The sequence below is a fragment of the Cuculus canorus genome, chromosome 11, assembly GCF_017976375.1.
Source record: "Cuculus canorus isolate bCucCan1 chromosome 11, bCucCan1.pri, whole genome shotgun sequence".
NCBI lineage: Eukaryota > Metazoa > Chordata > Aves > Cuculiformes > Cuculidae > Cuculus > Cuculus canorus.
Genome location: NC_071411.1, coordinates 1,778,696 through 1,792,894, shown reverse-complemented (window position 1 = coordinate 1,792,894; position 14,199 = coordinate 1,778,696). Strand labels below are relative to the sequence as shown.

General features: G+C 46.3%; 1 protein-coding gene across 3 annotated transcripts; it reads left to right on the top strand.

Annotated features, from left to right (window-relative positions):
• Positions 1 to 2,820: 2,820 nt before the first annotated feature.
• Positions 2,821 to 12,443, top strand: LOC128853277 (high mobility group protein HMGI-C-like). 3 transcript variants are annotated; one of them, XR_008451710.1, is made up of 7 exons: positions 2,821 to 3,047; positions 6,904 to 7,117; positions 7,681 to 7,767; positions 8,193 to 8,240; positions 9,197 to 9,284; positions 10,727 to 10,978; positions 12,394 to 12,443. XR_008451710.1 is itself a non-coding variant. In XM_054076845.1 (6 exons), exons 2-6 carry the CDS (start codon positions 7,028 to 7,030, stop codon positions 10,810 to 10,812), a joined length of 399 nt encoding a protein of 132 aa, XP_053932820.1. In that variant the 5' UTR covers positions 2,821 to 3,047; positions 6,904 to 7,027; the 3' UTR covers positions 10,813 to 12,428. The 3 variants fall into 3 exon arrangements, 2 of the variants coding, with proteins under 2 accessions (XP_053932820.1, XP_053932821.1); XM_054076845.1 differs by having other exon boundaries at positions 10,727 to 12,428; XM_054076846.1 differs by lacking the exon at positions 8,193 to 8,240 and having other exon boundaries at positions 10,727 to 12,428.
• Positions 12,444 to 14,199: the final 1,756 nt, after the last annotated feature.

Genomic DNA, 14,199 nt, shown 5'->3' with positions numbered 1-14,199 from the left:
TCTGCACCTGAGAACCGTGTGGTTTGTATGCTGCAAACAGGCAGCTCAAATCTTCAATCTCTCAGAGCTCACCTCCTGGCATTGAGGCTGCCCAGAGGAAGAAATCCTGGCATTTGAATGCAGGCAGAGAGGGAGGAGGGACCGGATCTACCAGTCTGCCCAAGGGAGGCTTTGATGGCATCCTCGCCTACCTGTACCTCGCTGGATGGAATCGGCACGTGGTAAAACTATTTTGCTGGCAACTTCTTACCTAGATATTGATATCCAAGATATGATCTTAATTCCCTGCCCTGTGAAATACACAACAGCTATCGCACTATGGAGTGGCAACGCACACGTTGGCTCGTTTGTGTTGGTAAAGCAGTTCAATAGTGCGGTGAGACCTATTGCTGTGAAGTCCCAGGGGGAACAGATAATTTTGCCTTCTGAAAAGGGGTTGCACAGAGCAGTAAAGAAGTGGGCAAAAGGGTAAACAAAAACAGCAATGTTTACTGGATGGAAGGAACAGCTTGTGGAATGAATGGGAATGCTGCACAAAATATCCCTTTGTGTTCTCCTATCATACTTGGCTGTGAAACCACAGGAGTGGAGAAGAGGAATTAATTTTACCTCTGGTTTAATGGGGGTCAAGGCAGCTACTGAAGTCAGGCGTGCTGCTTTGGTGCCCCTCTGCTTAAAAGGCATTAATATTTGAAGATGAGGAGAGGGGCAGGGAAATTATTATTTTTTTCCCTTTTAAAGCTTTATAGTATGAGACTGAAGGAGATCAGGCTATTTAATTTTTTAGAAGAATAGTGTGAGTGGACTTGATAACGGTGCAGAAGTATCGCCGAGCAGGGGAGGGAGGGAATAGGTGGGTGCTTATCTGAGAAATACGATAAGAACCAGCAACTGCAATCTGAAAGCTCACAAATCAAATTGCAAATGAGGCACCCTTTTAAAGGGGATTAACCGCTGGAACACATGTCCAAGGGTGGTGGTACATTCGCCGTCCCATGATGTCTTTAAACTGAGAACACATGATTTTCTGGGACCAATGCTTCAGTCAAGTATAAAAGTTTTGGGCTCAGTCCAAACATAACAATGAAATGACAGTCATTTATATACAGAATGATGGAATCATTTCTCTCTGCCTTAAACGCTAATGAAATTATGAAGTGTGGATATGACATTAAAGCGCTATCCCCCAGTATGTGCCTAGGAAGGATTAAATAGGACTCAATGTGCCAATTTTTATATGACCTTTCCTAACTAGAAGTTTAATTTCTACAATATTAATAATGTCCTTTAGCGCTTGTGGACAGTCAGCCATGGGGTTAGTGCTGTGGAATCCAGTTTAATGCTTCCTTGCCAGGACGTATTTGTATGAAATGCAGATTTCTTCATTTCATACAAAGCGTAACAGTTCCCGTTCTGCCCTGGTCTTTCTGATTACACTGTGTTTGTGCACTGTGCATACAGCTTTGTCTGGAGTCATATTTTTTAAATTAAATGATTTTTCATTAAAAAATGGGGAAAAAAATCTTTATGTATTTCCATGATGTGGTGGTGTGTGCAGGAGGAGCTCTAGTAGGTTAGCTAGAGGTAATTAAGCAGACTAATTAGTTAAGCAGTTAGATTAATAGGTAATAACTTGTAGGTACATGAATTGATACACTATCTTGTGATTTTGAGGTTAGACCCTGTTGTAGGGGCGATTAAAGGCTTTTCTTAATGTTTCAGGAGTATGAGCCAGCAGTAGCTCTGGTGGCCCAGAAGGTCCTTGCCCTGTACTCAGCACTGGTGGGGCCGCACCTTGAAACTTGGCTTCAGTTTTGGGCCCCTCCCTGTAAGGACACTGAGATGCTGGAGCGCGTCCAGAGGATGGCAATGGAGCTGGGGAAGGGTTTAGAGCAGAAGCCTTGTGAGGAGAGCCTGAGGGAGCTGGAGCTGTTTAGTCTGGAGAAAAGACGACTGAGGGGAGACCTTATGGCTCCCTGCAGCTCCTGAAAGGAGGTTGTAGAGGGGTGGGTGCTGGGCTCTTCACCCAAGTGACAGGCAATAGGGCAAGAGGGAATGGCCTCAAGCTGCGCCAGGGCAGGTTCAGACTGGTCATTAGGAAAAAAATTCTTCGCTGAAAGGGTTCTTGGGCTCTGGCAGAGGCTGCCCAGGGAGGTGGTGGAGTCCCAGTCCCTGGAGGGATTTAAAAGACAATGAGATGTCACACTTGGGGCCATGGTCCAGTGGCGGACTTAGCAGGACTGGATTGATGGTTGGGCTTGATCACCTTAAAGGTGTTTTCCAACTAAAACCGTTCTGTGATTCTATAACAGAGCTTTTGCTAGCTCTAACGGTCATTCACATAATTAATATAGAATTCGTAACTCTAGAGCCACGCAGCATCTCATTTCTAAATACATTTACGCTCAGCTGAAGTCAGCTTCCCATTTTTTTTTTTTTTTTGGTGACTTATAGTAAATGCCCCACACGTGTTTTGCACTCTGATTAATAACAACTTTGTCACCACAAGCTTTCCTGGGGCTCCTCATCTGGGGTTTGGATTTCTCATAAAATGGGGTCAACATGATTCTTTCTGGCACTTGTATAGAGGGAAGGCTGTGAAGCGATCTGTCCCCCTTATTCAGATCATTCATTTCAGGTTTGGAAACTGGCTTTCTTTTCAGCAAGCAGGGTGGTGGTACAGGCTGCTTGGCGTAAGTTGTCTGCTTGGGGATTTCTCTTACTTTTTGCCATTACTGGTGGAGTGTGAGATTCCAGGCAGGTTGAAGCGAGCTGGGTTTCACTTGCTGTCACTACTCAGGGCTGCCATCAGAAGGAGATCACTGGCAGTGCTTACGCTGCTTTCCATATCACTAACTGGGAGCACAATAAATAGCGTTTGGCTCACTGTGAGGCTCCAGAAATGAGTGTGTGCAGAGCCTTCGGTTAGCGGTTCCCCTCCTGAGCAGAGGGGGTGTCACCTGCTGGATACCTCTGCCTTTCTCTCTTGCCTTCGCTGCCAGGTCTGCTGGGGCCGAGTCAAGTGGTGCTGCCCAACTTCTCACCAGGTAATCTTGTTCCTTTCTTACTGCGTTTGCAAACCCGCGTTTGAAATATCTGTGCAGAGCTTCTCTGCGAGACACTGGACTTTGCTTAAGGCACAAGGATTAATAAATTGCATCACGGTAATTAAGAGAGATTGTTTGGAAGCAGGTTAAGGCACAAAACTTGCTGCCTCCTGTGTCCTGGTGCCAGAACTCCAGTGGCACCAGGAACCGTGCAGGGCCATTCCCTGGTTTTGCGCAAGTGGACAGCACTTTGCAGATGTCAGTACTTGGGCTGAACAAGACAGTAATTCTTCTGGGGAACGAGGTTTGATGCTATCTGAAGTAAGAGATGGCTGTGATTTTTAATTTTGATTTAGTAACCACAGGTTTCTCCTTATCCTTTTCATAGTAAATACTGCTGGTTTTATCTCCACCGATTTAACTCAGCAGTGCTTGGGAAGCTCACTTGCTGGTGAAAGGGTCTGGACAGAGACTTTAAGAGAAAACATTTAGGTCTTTGGGCAAATTCCCTGAGGGAGAATCTTAACACGCTCTTAATGTGTCATGCCAGGGGGTCTGTGATCCACAGAGAGGCGTTAAATGTCACTGGTCTGGCTTGATCCTTGGGGGAGAAGTGCAGGAAGAGTTTCCAAGACCTCAGGTGGTGGCCTCAAGACTTGGGTTGCCAGGTTGGGTGAATGAATTTCCTTGGATAGAGACAGTGAGCAGGGCCCTGTATCCCATATCTGCTCTGGTTTGGAAGTGGATGAAAAGTGCTGTGCAGTTCAGCAGTGTCCAGCAGCTCTGGAGAACGCTTGCTTGCATTCAAATGCTGCTCTGTGACAGGTTCCCACAGCAGGGAACTCCACTTTTGGGCCAAAAGCCTTCTGGTTCTTGGAGGAAGAGGGCGAGGGTGTGTTTTGCTGCTCAGCAGGATGTGGCTAATCCTGAGCTGCGTTTCTTCAGTTGCAACAGCTTCTCCTTTGCACTTGCAAGCACAATGATACGGGGAGTCTGCTGGTGTGGTCTGCTGAGAATGCTTTGCTCTGTTCTCTTCTTCTGGGAGTTCTTAGTGTTCCTGTACAAACAGGAATGACTTAGTCCTCGGTCCCTCCACCCCAAGCTGGGGCCAAGTTTTAATCCTTCCAATGTTCTTCCATAATCTTATAGACAGAAAAGGTCAAACAGAGGAAGATGACATGACTTGCCCAAGATCAATGTCAGGAACAGATTCCAGGTCTCTCTTCCTCTCTGGACTTGGTATCCTGCAGTGCTTTTCCACATCTTCCCTGGCATCTTCACTGCCTCCTTACTTTGACTGCTCTGACCGTAGGAAGCCTGGGGCCTTGGCAGGGCTTGGAAGCTGATGATGCTGAGATTAGATTGAGGTTGAACCCTTCGCTGTGGAACTTCACTATGTGATGACCTTCAGGGCAAGTCCTGAGCGTACAGCAATTAACAGGACCTTGGTGCAGCCAGAACTCCTCGTGTGGTCTGACTTATTCCACAGGCAAGTGCAAAGCCTCACACTTCTGAGGAAGGAATGGGAATATTTTAGGCTAGCAACAGCACGTTGATAGCAGTACTTCTGTGATGAGCTGTGGTATGGATGTGGATGAGCAGGGTGCCTCTCAGAAGAGTAAGCATTAAGACGAAAGAAGGCTTAGACTTAATCACTCTAGGTGTTTTCTCCAACTACTTTGAGAGGTTATTTATGTTTTTCAGATGTGATTTATGAGACTCTGGCAGTTACCTGCTATTGCCACAAGCTTGATTTAGTTGCCTCTAAGTTCCTCATTTCACAGAAAAATCTGGCAGTGAAGGTTCCTTTGCCACCAGAGCGTTACCACCACTGCTCTTTCCTAGGGGAGATATTCCAGTGCTTGACTGTCCTCCTTTCCTGGTAGCAGAGTACATGGGGAACCGCAACAAGCTATGGTGTTTCTTGAGCTGCTGTGGGGTCTGCAAAGATGTGAGCATTTGATTTCTCAGAAGGTGAAAGCAGTTTCTCATAATGTGAGTGTGGATCGCTATTGCTATGATTATTGGAATGAAAGGTTTCTTTCTGCCTGGCCTTCTTATGCCCTTCTTTAGATATCTTGACGGTTAAGGTCTTCTGTCATCCTCTGCTTGGTGCAGGGCTTGGGCCAACTTCTTCCCTCTCCATTTGAGCAGAGGGACTGCAGAGTGACCATGTCATGCCAGCAAAGTTACTCTGGGTTTACATTGTCACGCGTGACAGCAGAACAGTGGCGCTGCACTACAAAGTGGGAGTTGTGCTTGGTGGATATTTTTTCCTATTATTACAGAGACAGCAGAGACGGAGTTAAGGCTATAATGAATATAATATTCTCTTATAATCACACTCCCATTATGCTTTGAAAAAGGCTTTGGGAGCTTTGTACTCTGTATGTGGGCACTGCAGCTCGACAGTCATTTTCTGGCAGCATTTTGCTGTGAATCATGCACACGGTTTGGGGGGTTTAGCGCGATGTCTCGAACATCCCTGTGTCAGATTGTTTCTCCCAAGGGTGTAATAAAATTTAACCTCCCCAAGGAAACAAACAGACAGAGGTTCTTTCATTTAATTTACCTGCCCAAAGCAGTAGGCTCATCCCCAAGCCTTTCTCTGATCTGTGGAAAGGACCACTGGGAAGAGGCACTACGGTTTCCCTGCTCCTGGGGCAGTCTGGGATCAGGGTATCTTGGTAACTTTCTCCTGCCTCATCCAGCCCCAAATGCCAGGACCATTTGAGCCCAAATTCTGACCAGTTAACGCAGGCAAATCAGGAAACAGTTGTTGGACCAGAGGGCAAAGTATTTGCTCTCATCTTCCATTAAGTCCCTCTCATCTTTGTAACGTGAACATCTGATCAAACTACAAAGCTCTGGTAATGATATCTAAAAGCACAGCTCCTGTCTGAAAGAGACTGCAAAACTGTTTTATGCTTGTCTCTCAGGGCTTGGTGGCAACTGTGCGTGGCTTGCAAGTACAAAGAAACGGTTTTTTTCCTAACTGTCTCCCCTCCAGATGCAGCTTGAACTCAGAAAGAACTTACGTTCTTTCCATCACACTCTGATCAGAGGTTTTGATAGAAATGCCAAGTGTGCAGCAGCACCTGCGAGCTGGGTCCCAGCAGCGCGTGCAGCAGGGCACCCCAGGGTTCGCTGGGTGGGATTGCTCGTGCACAGACTGGAACTGAACCCAGCTCTGCCCTCCAGCATTATTGTAGTAGTTGTGCTCTTCTGAGTGGTGCAGCTCTGTCTATTTGCAACACTGCCTTTATTGCCTCAGGCAGCGCCTGCCGAGCAATCTGGGGACCCAGCGCTGGAGGCCAACGGGACACACTGCTGTTTAAGCACAAGGTTGTTGCCTCTCATTTTAACAAATGACAGAGGAGAAACAAAACAGAGCAAAAGAGCTGCAAAAAAACATTTCTCAGGTGGAGGTAGAAAAGCTTCTTTAAGGCAGGATTAGCTTTGGTATCTGATGATACAGGAGCTCCAGCTGAAGCTTTACCGTTCAACGAGGTGTTTATAACTCACTACCACCACTTTGTCTCCCACCTCTTTCCTCCGGAGGCGAAGGAAGCTACAAAGAGGGGAGTTCAGAGAGCTGAAAATGTCTTTGTTAGCTCAGGTGAAGTCGGCCCATAAGGGCGGAAGGCAGATGCAGGTACCAACACGCTCTGGCATCTGGAGCAATTGGTTCCTTTGGCCAGAAACCTCGGGAAGCTGAGCAGTGGGCCACAAAGAATGGTTCATTAATGTTTGTGAAACACAGTTGTGCTTCTGAATGTCTGCTGTGTCTCAGGCTCTTCCAGCTGATAAAAAAACATAGCAAGGTGTCATGTCTGATTCTTTCTCACCATTTCAGCCTTGCAGGTAGAGGAGAATCTGTAGCAAATTGGGCAAAAGAAAGGAAGGGACAAGTTTTCTTTCCCAGTCCATGGAAAAATAATCTCTTGGGTTATCATCTGGAGACTGTGGAAAGTGCAAACATGAGCAACGAGAGACCTGTGACCCCTGGCTCATCTACACTGGCTGAGGGCGTGAAGAGAAAGAGGGGAAGACCAAAGAAGCAGCCACAGGTGAGGACACATCATTGTAAGAGGCTGCCTGATGGTCCTTGGGCATTAGCCTGGTGGGATTTGCAGGCAGCCCTGAGCAGCCACTTGTTAACGAAGAGCAAGGGAAGCTGAGATATTCTGTGGTAAATATTATTCTTCAGTAAAGCAATAGCATGTGCACCCTGGGGCATCTCAGCCTCTGGCTTCAGAGGTGCCTCTAACGTGGCAGGCTGTGACTCTTCAGGCCAGAAAATGGCATGAGAGGAGGTACCCAGAGTTCTGTTCCCGACTTTCAGGTGTCACCGCCCTCTGTTTTTGCCCTAGTTGTCAGAGTGAGCCTTTCCTCTCCATTCCAGGCATTATGGTATGGGAGATTATTTATTTCCCCAACACAGAAGATAAAGGGGTATGGGTATTGGTGGCGATCTTCTAACACACGTCACAGCTGAAAAAGCAGAGACGGCGAGGTATCTAGTGGTCTGGGTACTATTATTGGTGAAAAAGAGTCTAAGGCACGTTAGAGTAGAAGCTGGAAGTTGTTGCAGGGACTATCCTGCTTAGATGCTTTTCTCCTTTTATCCCAGGAGGAGGCTGTGGGACCATTGCCAGTGAAGAAACCACGAGGAAGGCCAAAAGGAAGCAAGAAAGTGACAACCGTATCTGGAGAGATGGTAAGAGTAAATGGCTTGTATTCTTTTATGAAGGAGAAACATTGAAGCATTGCTAAAGGGACAAGCAGAGATGTTTGTCTTAGCTTGATGATAGACAGTGAAAGTTGCTCCTGATTCAACTCTGCTTTAATTGCCACTGTTGTCTTAGTCCTAACTCACCTCCCAGCCACTGTGTTGCCAGTGCCTGTTCAGCAGCTTCCTTCTGGCATTTCTCCTCTACTGTTGCCAAATAATCACAACTAACATAGTCTGGCAGGTGTTTCCTCCTCAACTGTCTTCTCTCCCCAGCTTGTCTTTTTTGCCACTTCTTTCTCAAGGACGTTATGCAGAGGTCACCTTGGCCAGGCTCAGTGTATTAGTAGGCACAGTGCCCAGCAAATGCAAAAGCTTAAAATGGTTGTCTTTGCCTTTGGTTTGCAATAAAGGTAGAACCTTCTGCTGGGAAAAGGCCAAGAGGGAGGCCCCGCAAGTGGGTGAGTACAATGTTCAGTCCTTTTCCTCTTCGTAAAATCGTAGAACAATTCAGGTTGGAAGGGCCCGCCAGAGACCTTTTAGTTCAAAGCCCTGCTCAAAACGGGTCTAATTGGATCAGGGCGCTCTGAGGTTTGCCCAGTCTTATAGACATCTATAGCATGCTAGAAATAATTTATAGCCATCTCTCATCTATAATGAGCTGTAAATGAGCACGGAAAAGACTCTTCCGGCCCTTCTCTTCTGTAACCGCCTGTAGTAGCTGCAGTGCTGGGATTAGGCTTGGGGGTTTTGTGGTTAAATCACGTTGTAAGTTTGAGTGTTCATTACTATAAACAATGAGCTGCATAGTAAGTTGTCAAAAAATGTTCTTGCCTTTACTACATGACAATTTGTTGAAGTTAAAACTTGGTGTACACTGGCTCCTTATTACTGTTTCACAATGTGTCATTCTGACTTTGGTTAGCAAAGCATTCTGATGTTTCATTTAAAAGTTAACCTATTTTAACAGCTAAGGAGTTCTTGGGGCACAAAACCAAAGCAGAAGAAAAAGAACAACCATTTGGGTTTTAATTTTCAATGGACAAAATATTTAGCTGTTCAGGGCAGGAAGACTATAGAAATATTCTGCAATATAGAAACTGTAACGGGGAGATTTATTCAGAGTGGGGCCGTGTCTCTCATGACTGGTAGTATGGTGGCTTAGCATGAGTTCTGATGACCGCTCAGAGGTTTGCGAATGTGTGTGGGCACCACATGCACTGGTGCTTGCTCTTGTGTGTGGTTGGATATAGGACATGGTGATAAGGAGATCAGGCTTTCAGGGGTGCACTGTCTTATTTAAATAACGTTGGTCAAAGGCTTTTTGCTTTCCATCTGCTTTGCCTATTTGCAGTTTTGCCTTCTGATACCTAACTTTGGGTGTGTGCATATTTGATTTTGGTGTTTTTCTTCATAGCCTCAACTAGCCCAAGAAGCAGCATTTCAGGAAGGAAATCCTCCGGGAAGCAGCGAATTGAATTTGAAGTCGGTACCAGCCGCACAAGGTTTGAAATTAGTTAATCGTAATTACATGAGACTAAACAGTGCAGTACCCATGAGGTACCCATGCGTGTACCCCAAAGCTCTAGCACTGACCACAATCATTCTGGTGAATCCTGCAGAGGAGGATTTGGAAGGTTTCCAGGCACATTACAGCAGGGGGGGTAGCACATTCCTTCCATCCAATTCAGTTATGACTGCTTCAGCACAAGTGAAGGTAGAAAGAGGGATGGGAAGAGAATCTATATCTGTGTCTTTCTAAGAAGCCATGTATTGTGGTTCTGGTCACTGTTACAGGAATGGCTCAGTGAAATTGTTTGGCTCTGTTAGGTAGAAAGTGAAAATAGTCATGAATGTCTTGCTTTACTTGAAAAAAACACTGAGTTGAAGATTGCTTCATGTTTGGGACATCCTAGTGTTCTGGATTAACCCCAGCGTGCCTCTGTGACAGCCTTTGTGTCCCCTTGCTGGCCTGTACTCCCAGGCAGCACTCTGCCCACGTGCCAGGCGCTAACAGAGATGCTGGGGCATCAGCCGCGCACAGAAGGACAATGCTGCTAAGTTTCTGTACAGGGCTGAAAAGTTATTGAAGCTTCTCTGAGGTGAGATGTCAGATAACTGTTATCACTGTGTAGGTATGTACAGACACACCACCCAGAGCCCAGCCTTGCTACAGCCGTGTGTGAATCCAGGTCCAGCTTGTACTGTTCGGGGTCATTTCTGATGAGGATGCCAGGAAAACCTGCTTGCAGCTGAGCCCTACCTTTAGGGAGCATCGTAGGAACTGATTTGTTAAATGTTTTCCCTTGAGCAGGAGACAGAAAGGCCAGTGACCCAGGAGAGGCAGATGTTGCCGTGTTTTGCCATGTGGTCAGCGCAGCTGCTCCCTCATTCCGCTGCCGTTGGAGCTGTTGCATGCAAAGCAAGCAAACTGACACCAGGCAGCCAAACCCGGCCTGGGGTTCTTAGAAAGTCCCTGGAAATGCCACATGATAAAACACCAGAGTAGTTAACCTCAGTTGCTCAATTCAGTTTCCTCTTGTGCTCCTGCTCCCGTATCACTTCCTGCCACCGAGTTGTGTGATGACATCAGCAGAGCCGCAGGCTCATGGGTGATGAGCTCACCTCCGGCCCAGTCGCTGCCTTTATGTAGTACCCTCAAGCATTGCCCAAAACCACAGCCGATATGGGTACCTTCTTCTTCCTTTCAGTTTGAGTGAGTCTGGGGGCAGCGACATGAGGAATGCATTTCCCTCCTGTCGCAGTGAGGCAGAACCAGATGTGACAGGATAAGCAGATGCTGCGGTCGGTGGGAGACAGCAGTGCAGCACACGGAACTGCAGCCCAAACCGCTCCATGTCTGCATGTTTAGCGCCTGTCAGTCTGTCCCGAGGAGAATCAAAAAATAGGAAGAGCTAACTCTGTCTCCCATGATCTTTCCCCTTAGGCATCACTGGAAAAGATGGTTCCAGGCCTGGCAAAACTACTGATCTCAGGAGATCTCTGAGTAACATCCCTGCCCCAGCGCAGTAGCATGCCTCCTGTTCATCTCTTGTGGAAACCAGAGGACTGGAAGGCAAACAGAACTTTTAATGTCATATTTCACATTCTGCTGTTGTGATAAATTTGGCCAAGCTTTCTCTCCTACTGTCTGCTGGCTTACCCCAAACATCCGAACAGTGACTTGGGGGAAGCAATGGTAAACACCTTGTTGGGGAGATGCTTTCAATTTGTAGTATGTATTTTGTGAGGATATGAATCTTGCTTAAAAATCCTTGGATAATGTGGTGCCTTGCCCTGCTATAGGCAGCAGCAGTTCAACAGAAAGGTCAGCTCAGCAATGCAGATACAGTGAAAGAAACCTATTTACACAGCTAATTGCTGAGCGTGTATATAATAGTGCTCCCTCTGGCACACTGATGGAGCAGTCCCAAGAGTTAAGTTTTGCTCAGTTGCCCATAGGGATTGCATCTGAAACACAGTCTTCAAGTCCTTTTTGGCTATATGAGAAATAAAAGCCTTCATGACATTTCCAGGTTAACCACTGCTGTTGCTCCAGTGGTCAATAACTTGGACACTTTAGAGGAAAGCTCTCACCTTGGTGTCTAGGGGATTGACTCTGAAATTCCTAGCCTCGCGTTATCACCTCAGGGCCGTCTCCTATAACCAGCTTTTGGCCTGCTGGCACTGCCCTGAATCCGAGAGCAACTTTGAGTGAACAGTGTTTACAAGCTTAGTCACAGTCACTGGATTTCGTCACTTCAAAGGAGTGCCTGTAGACTCAGTTACACAAAGGTTGCTTCCTTGCAGAGCCTCAGGATTCAGTTTAAATTACTGCTCTGTCTTCAGTTCATAACGTGCGTGTGTGGGGTCCTCTAGTGTTGCAGCTATGCAAATAAAACTTGCTGATACCGTTTAGTTTTGGGAGACAGCAGTAGCCAGCTGGTCTCGGATGTGTTGCTGGATGTTGCTGGTCTCACGTTGTTTGTAGATTTGTGCTTTCCGTGTCGGAGCTGCTCTGGTTAAACTCTGAGGAACTGGGAGTATTTCCAATATCCAGTTGGAAACGGTGAGATCTCAGGGATATTTTCCATCCTGTGGATGCTCTGCCTATCTATTAAAGGGACAAAGTGGGTATTGCAATTATCTTTGACAAGATGTAAAATGGGCTCGCTTACAGCGTTAAATATTTAAGCAGAACATAATTGGCTTTAAATTTATGGCAGTGCATAGCAGAAACCCATGAAACGGCAGTATCTATTGAGCTCATTTATTATGCTTTCATCAGAGGTCTGTTCCCTTAAGCAGGTATTTATTTCACACAAGAAAATGTATGTAGCAGTAGGAGGAAGGGCTGACTGGAGAAAGATAGTAGGAAAGAAAAGGTCTTTCTAGGTCCTTCTAGGTCATCTGCCCAGTTTAGTAGTGATCAGAATCCTGATCCTGTTGGTTCTGTGTGTTGTCTGGTTTGCCCTAACAGTAGTTTCTTGTGTATGGAGTTTAGTAGAAACTTGTATGACAGCAACCTTTGTGCGTCCTCCTGCACTACAGAGCAGTGAAATTGAGGATTGAATGGATTAGATCACAGGGACTGACCTATATCTGATACTGTAGGATGAGGCATGCTGCCAGGCATGGGCAGAGTTGGACCTTCTTCTGCTGTGTGTATGAATCCAGGTGTGACACCACAAAGCTGTAAGTGGTGATGGCGACATGAGAAGATCCAAGTGGTGTTCCTCTGAATTCCAGCTAGGGAGCTGCTGCTCTTCAGTGGGCACAAATACTCAGCTGCAGTTCTTGCCTGCATTCAAGGGCCACTCCAGTGGCACACTAAGGTATTTGCCAACCTCTTTACCTCATTTTCAGATGAACTGGCAGATTTAGGAGCCCACTTGCAAGGCTGTACTGCCTGTTTAATGAACCTCTATTACCTGAGAGTAATAGCTGTTACCATGTGAGACTGGAACTTCAGCTTCTCCCAAATGGATTTGGGATTGCATCTGTAAGAGACTCTAGCTGTTCTTATGACATCAGTCAGATGTTTCTGAGCTGGCGGAGTACAGATGAGAACCGCCTCAGCTAGATAGTAAATCCATTTGCTTTAGGTCAGCAGTATTCCTCTGGGACAGTCACACAAAGTGCTGCTTCTCTTTCAAATACAAATTGAGTCGTTGCTACCTCTTAATGCTTTATTACGAAGCTGAGGTAGAAAACGTGTCTCAAAATATAAGTGCTCAGGGAGAACAAGCAGAATCCCACACTATTAGGAGTTACTCTGAGTGTAGCTCAAATCCCAGTCCATAGCTTCAGCTTCCCTTTTTATACAGAGACTTGGAATGAAAGTCAGCGCCTGTTAAAGGTGGGCAGGATTAAAGCCATCTGCAGAGAGCTAGCATCTCATGCTGGATTACTTGGATTTTCTTTTCTGGAATGATAAACGCTTCCTAATTTCTATATAGTTATGTTTTCTGTGTAGCCAAATCCTACCTCTAATCAAACGCATTTCAAGTGTTTCTAGGGTAGGACAGGCTCAGTTAAAAATAAGAGATAATTACAGTCAGATCAAAACACAGGAGATAAAAGGTTTGTTGTCTAGCAAAGTTTGAAAGATTCATGCGAATGGTTCTGGTTTTGGTGAAGGCATAGTGTTGGCAACTTGCAAATTAACCTTGGAGTTCCTTTTCAATAAAGGCATAAAATGTAGCACCACTGGGTTCTGCTTTGCATCCTCCATGTGCACCAATCTGGGCACATCTGGACATCACCAGAGGTGAGCTTCTCACTCTTTATCCAAATTGGAGTTTGGGGATTTATAAAACAAGATTGGGACATTTGGAGGGCCCATGGATCTATACGAAAACAAGGGATAAGCATGAGGAATTACACACAGACGAAAACAAACAGGCCCTTAAGTCTAACTGTGGGTATCTAATTCCATGCTCTTGTGTATCTCACAGTACCTCGTAACTGGCTTGATGGGAACACAGCCCTACTGCGTGTCAGGTATACATCCAGAAGTCTCCACAGCTGAGTCTATGTCCCACATTACTCCGTGTGCTGTCCGTACCTGTACCTTAATCCTGTTCCTGTGCACAGCCTCTGCGGGTATCTGACGGCTTTCCTAACTCGTCCCAAGTTCTGAGTCTGTGAGTCAGAACCAGAGGCAGAGAGCAAATCTGAACTACAATGACAAATTCATTGTGGAGCTGCCAGTTGCTGCTCGCAGTGTTTACCCCAGCCTGGGCTGAGCTGCAGGGGAGCTGATGAACCCCTGGCTTGTCCAGGAATTCAGCTGGCTAAAGGATAATACAGCAAACGGACACATTGGAATTTGTCTGCATTCTGCATGCCCAGCATCTGCTAGGCTGGAAGCTCCTGCCTTCCCAGCTTCTCCATCAAGCACTGAGCCTCCCTGCAAAG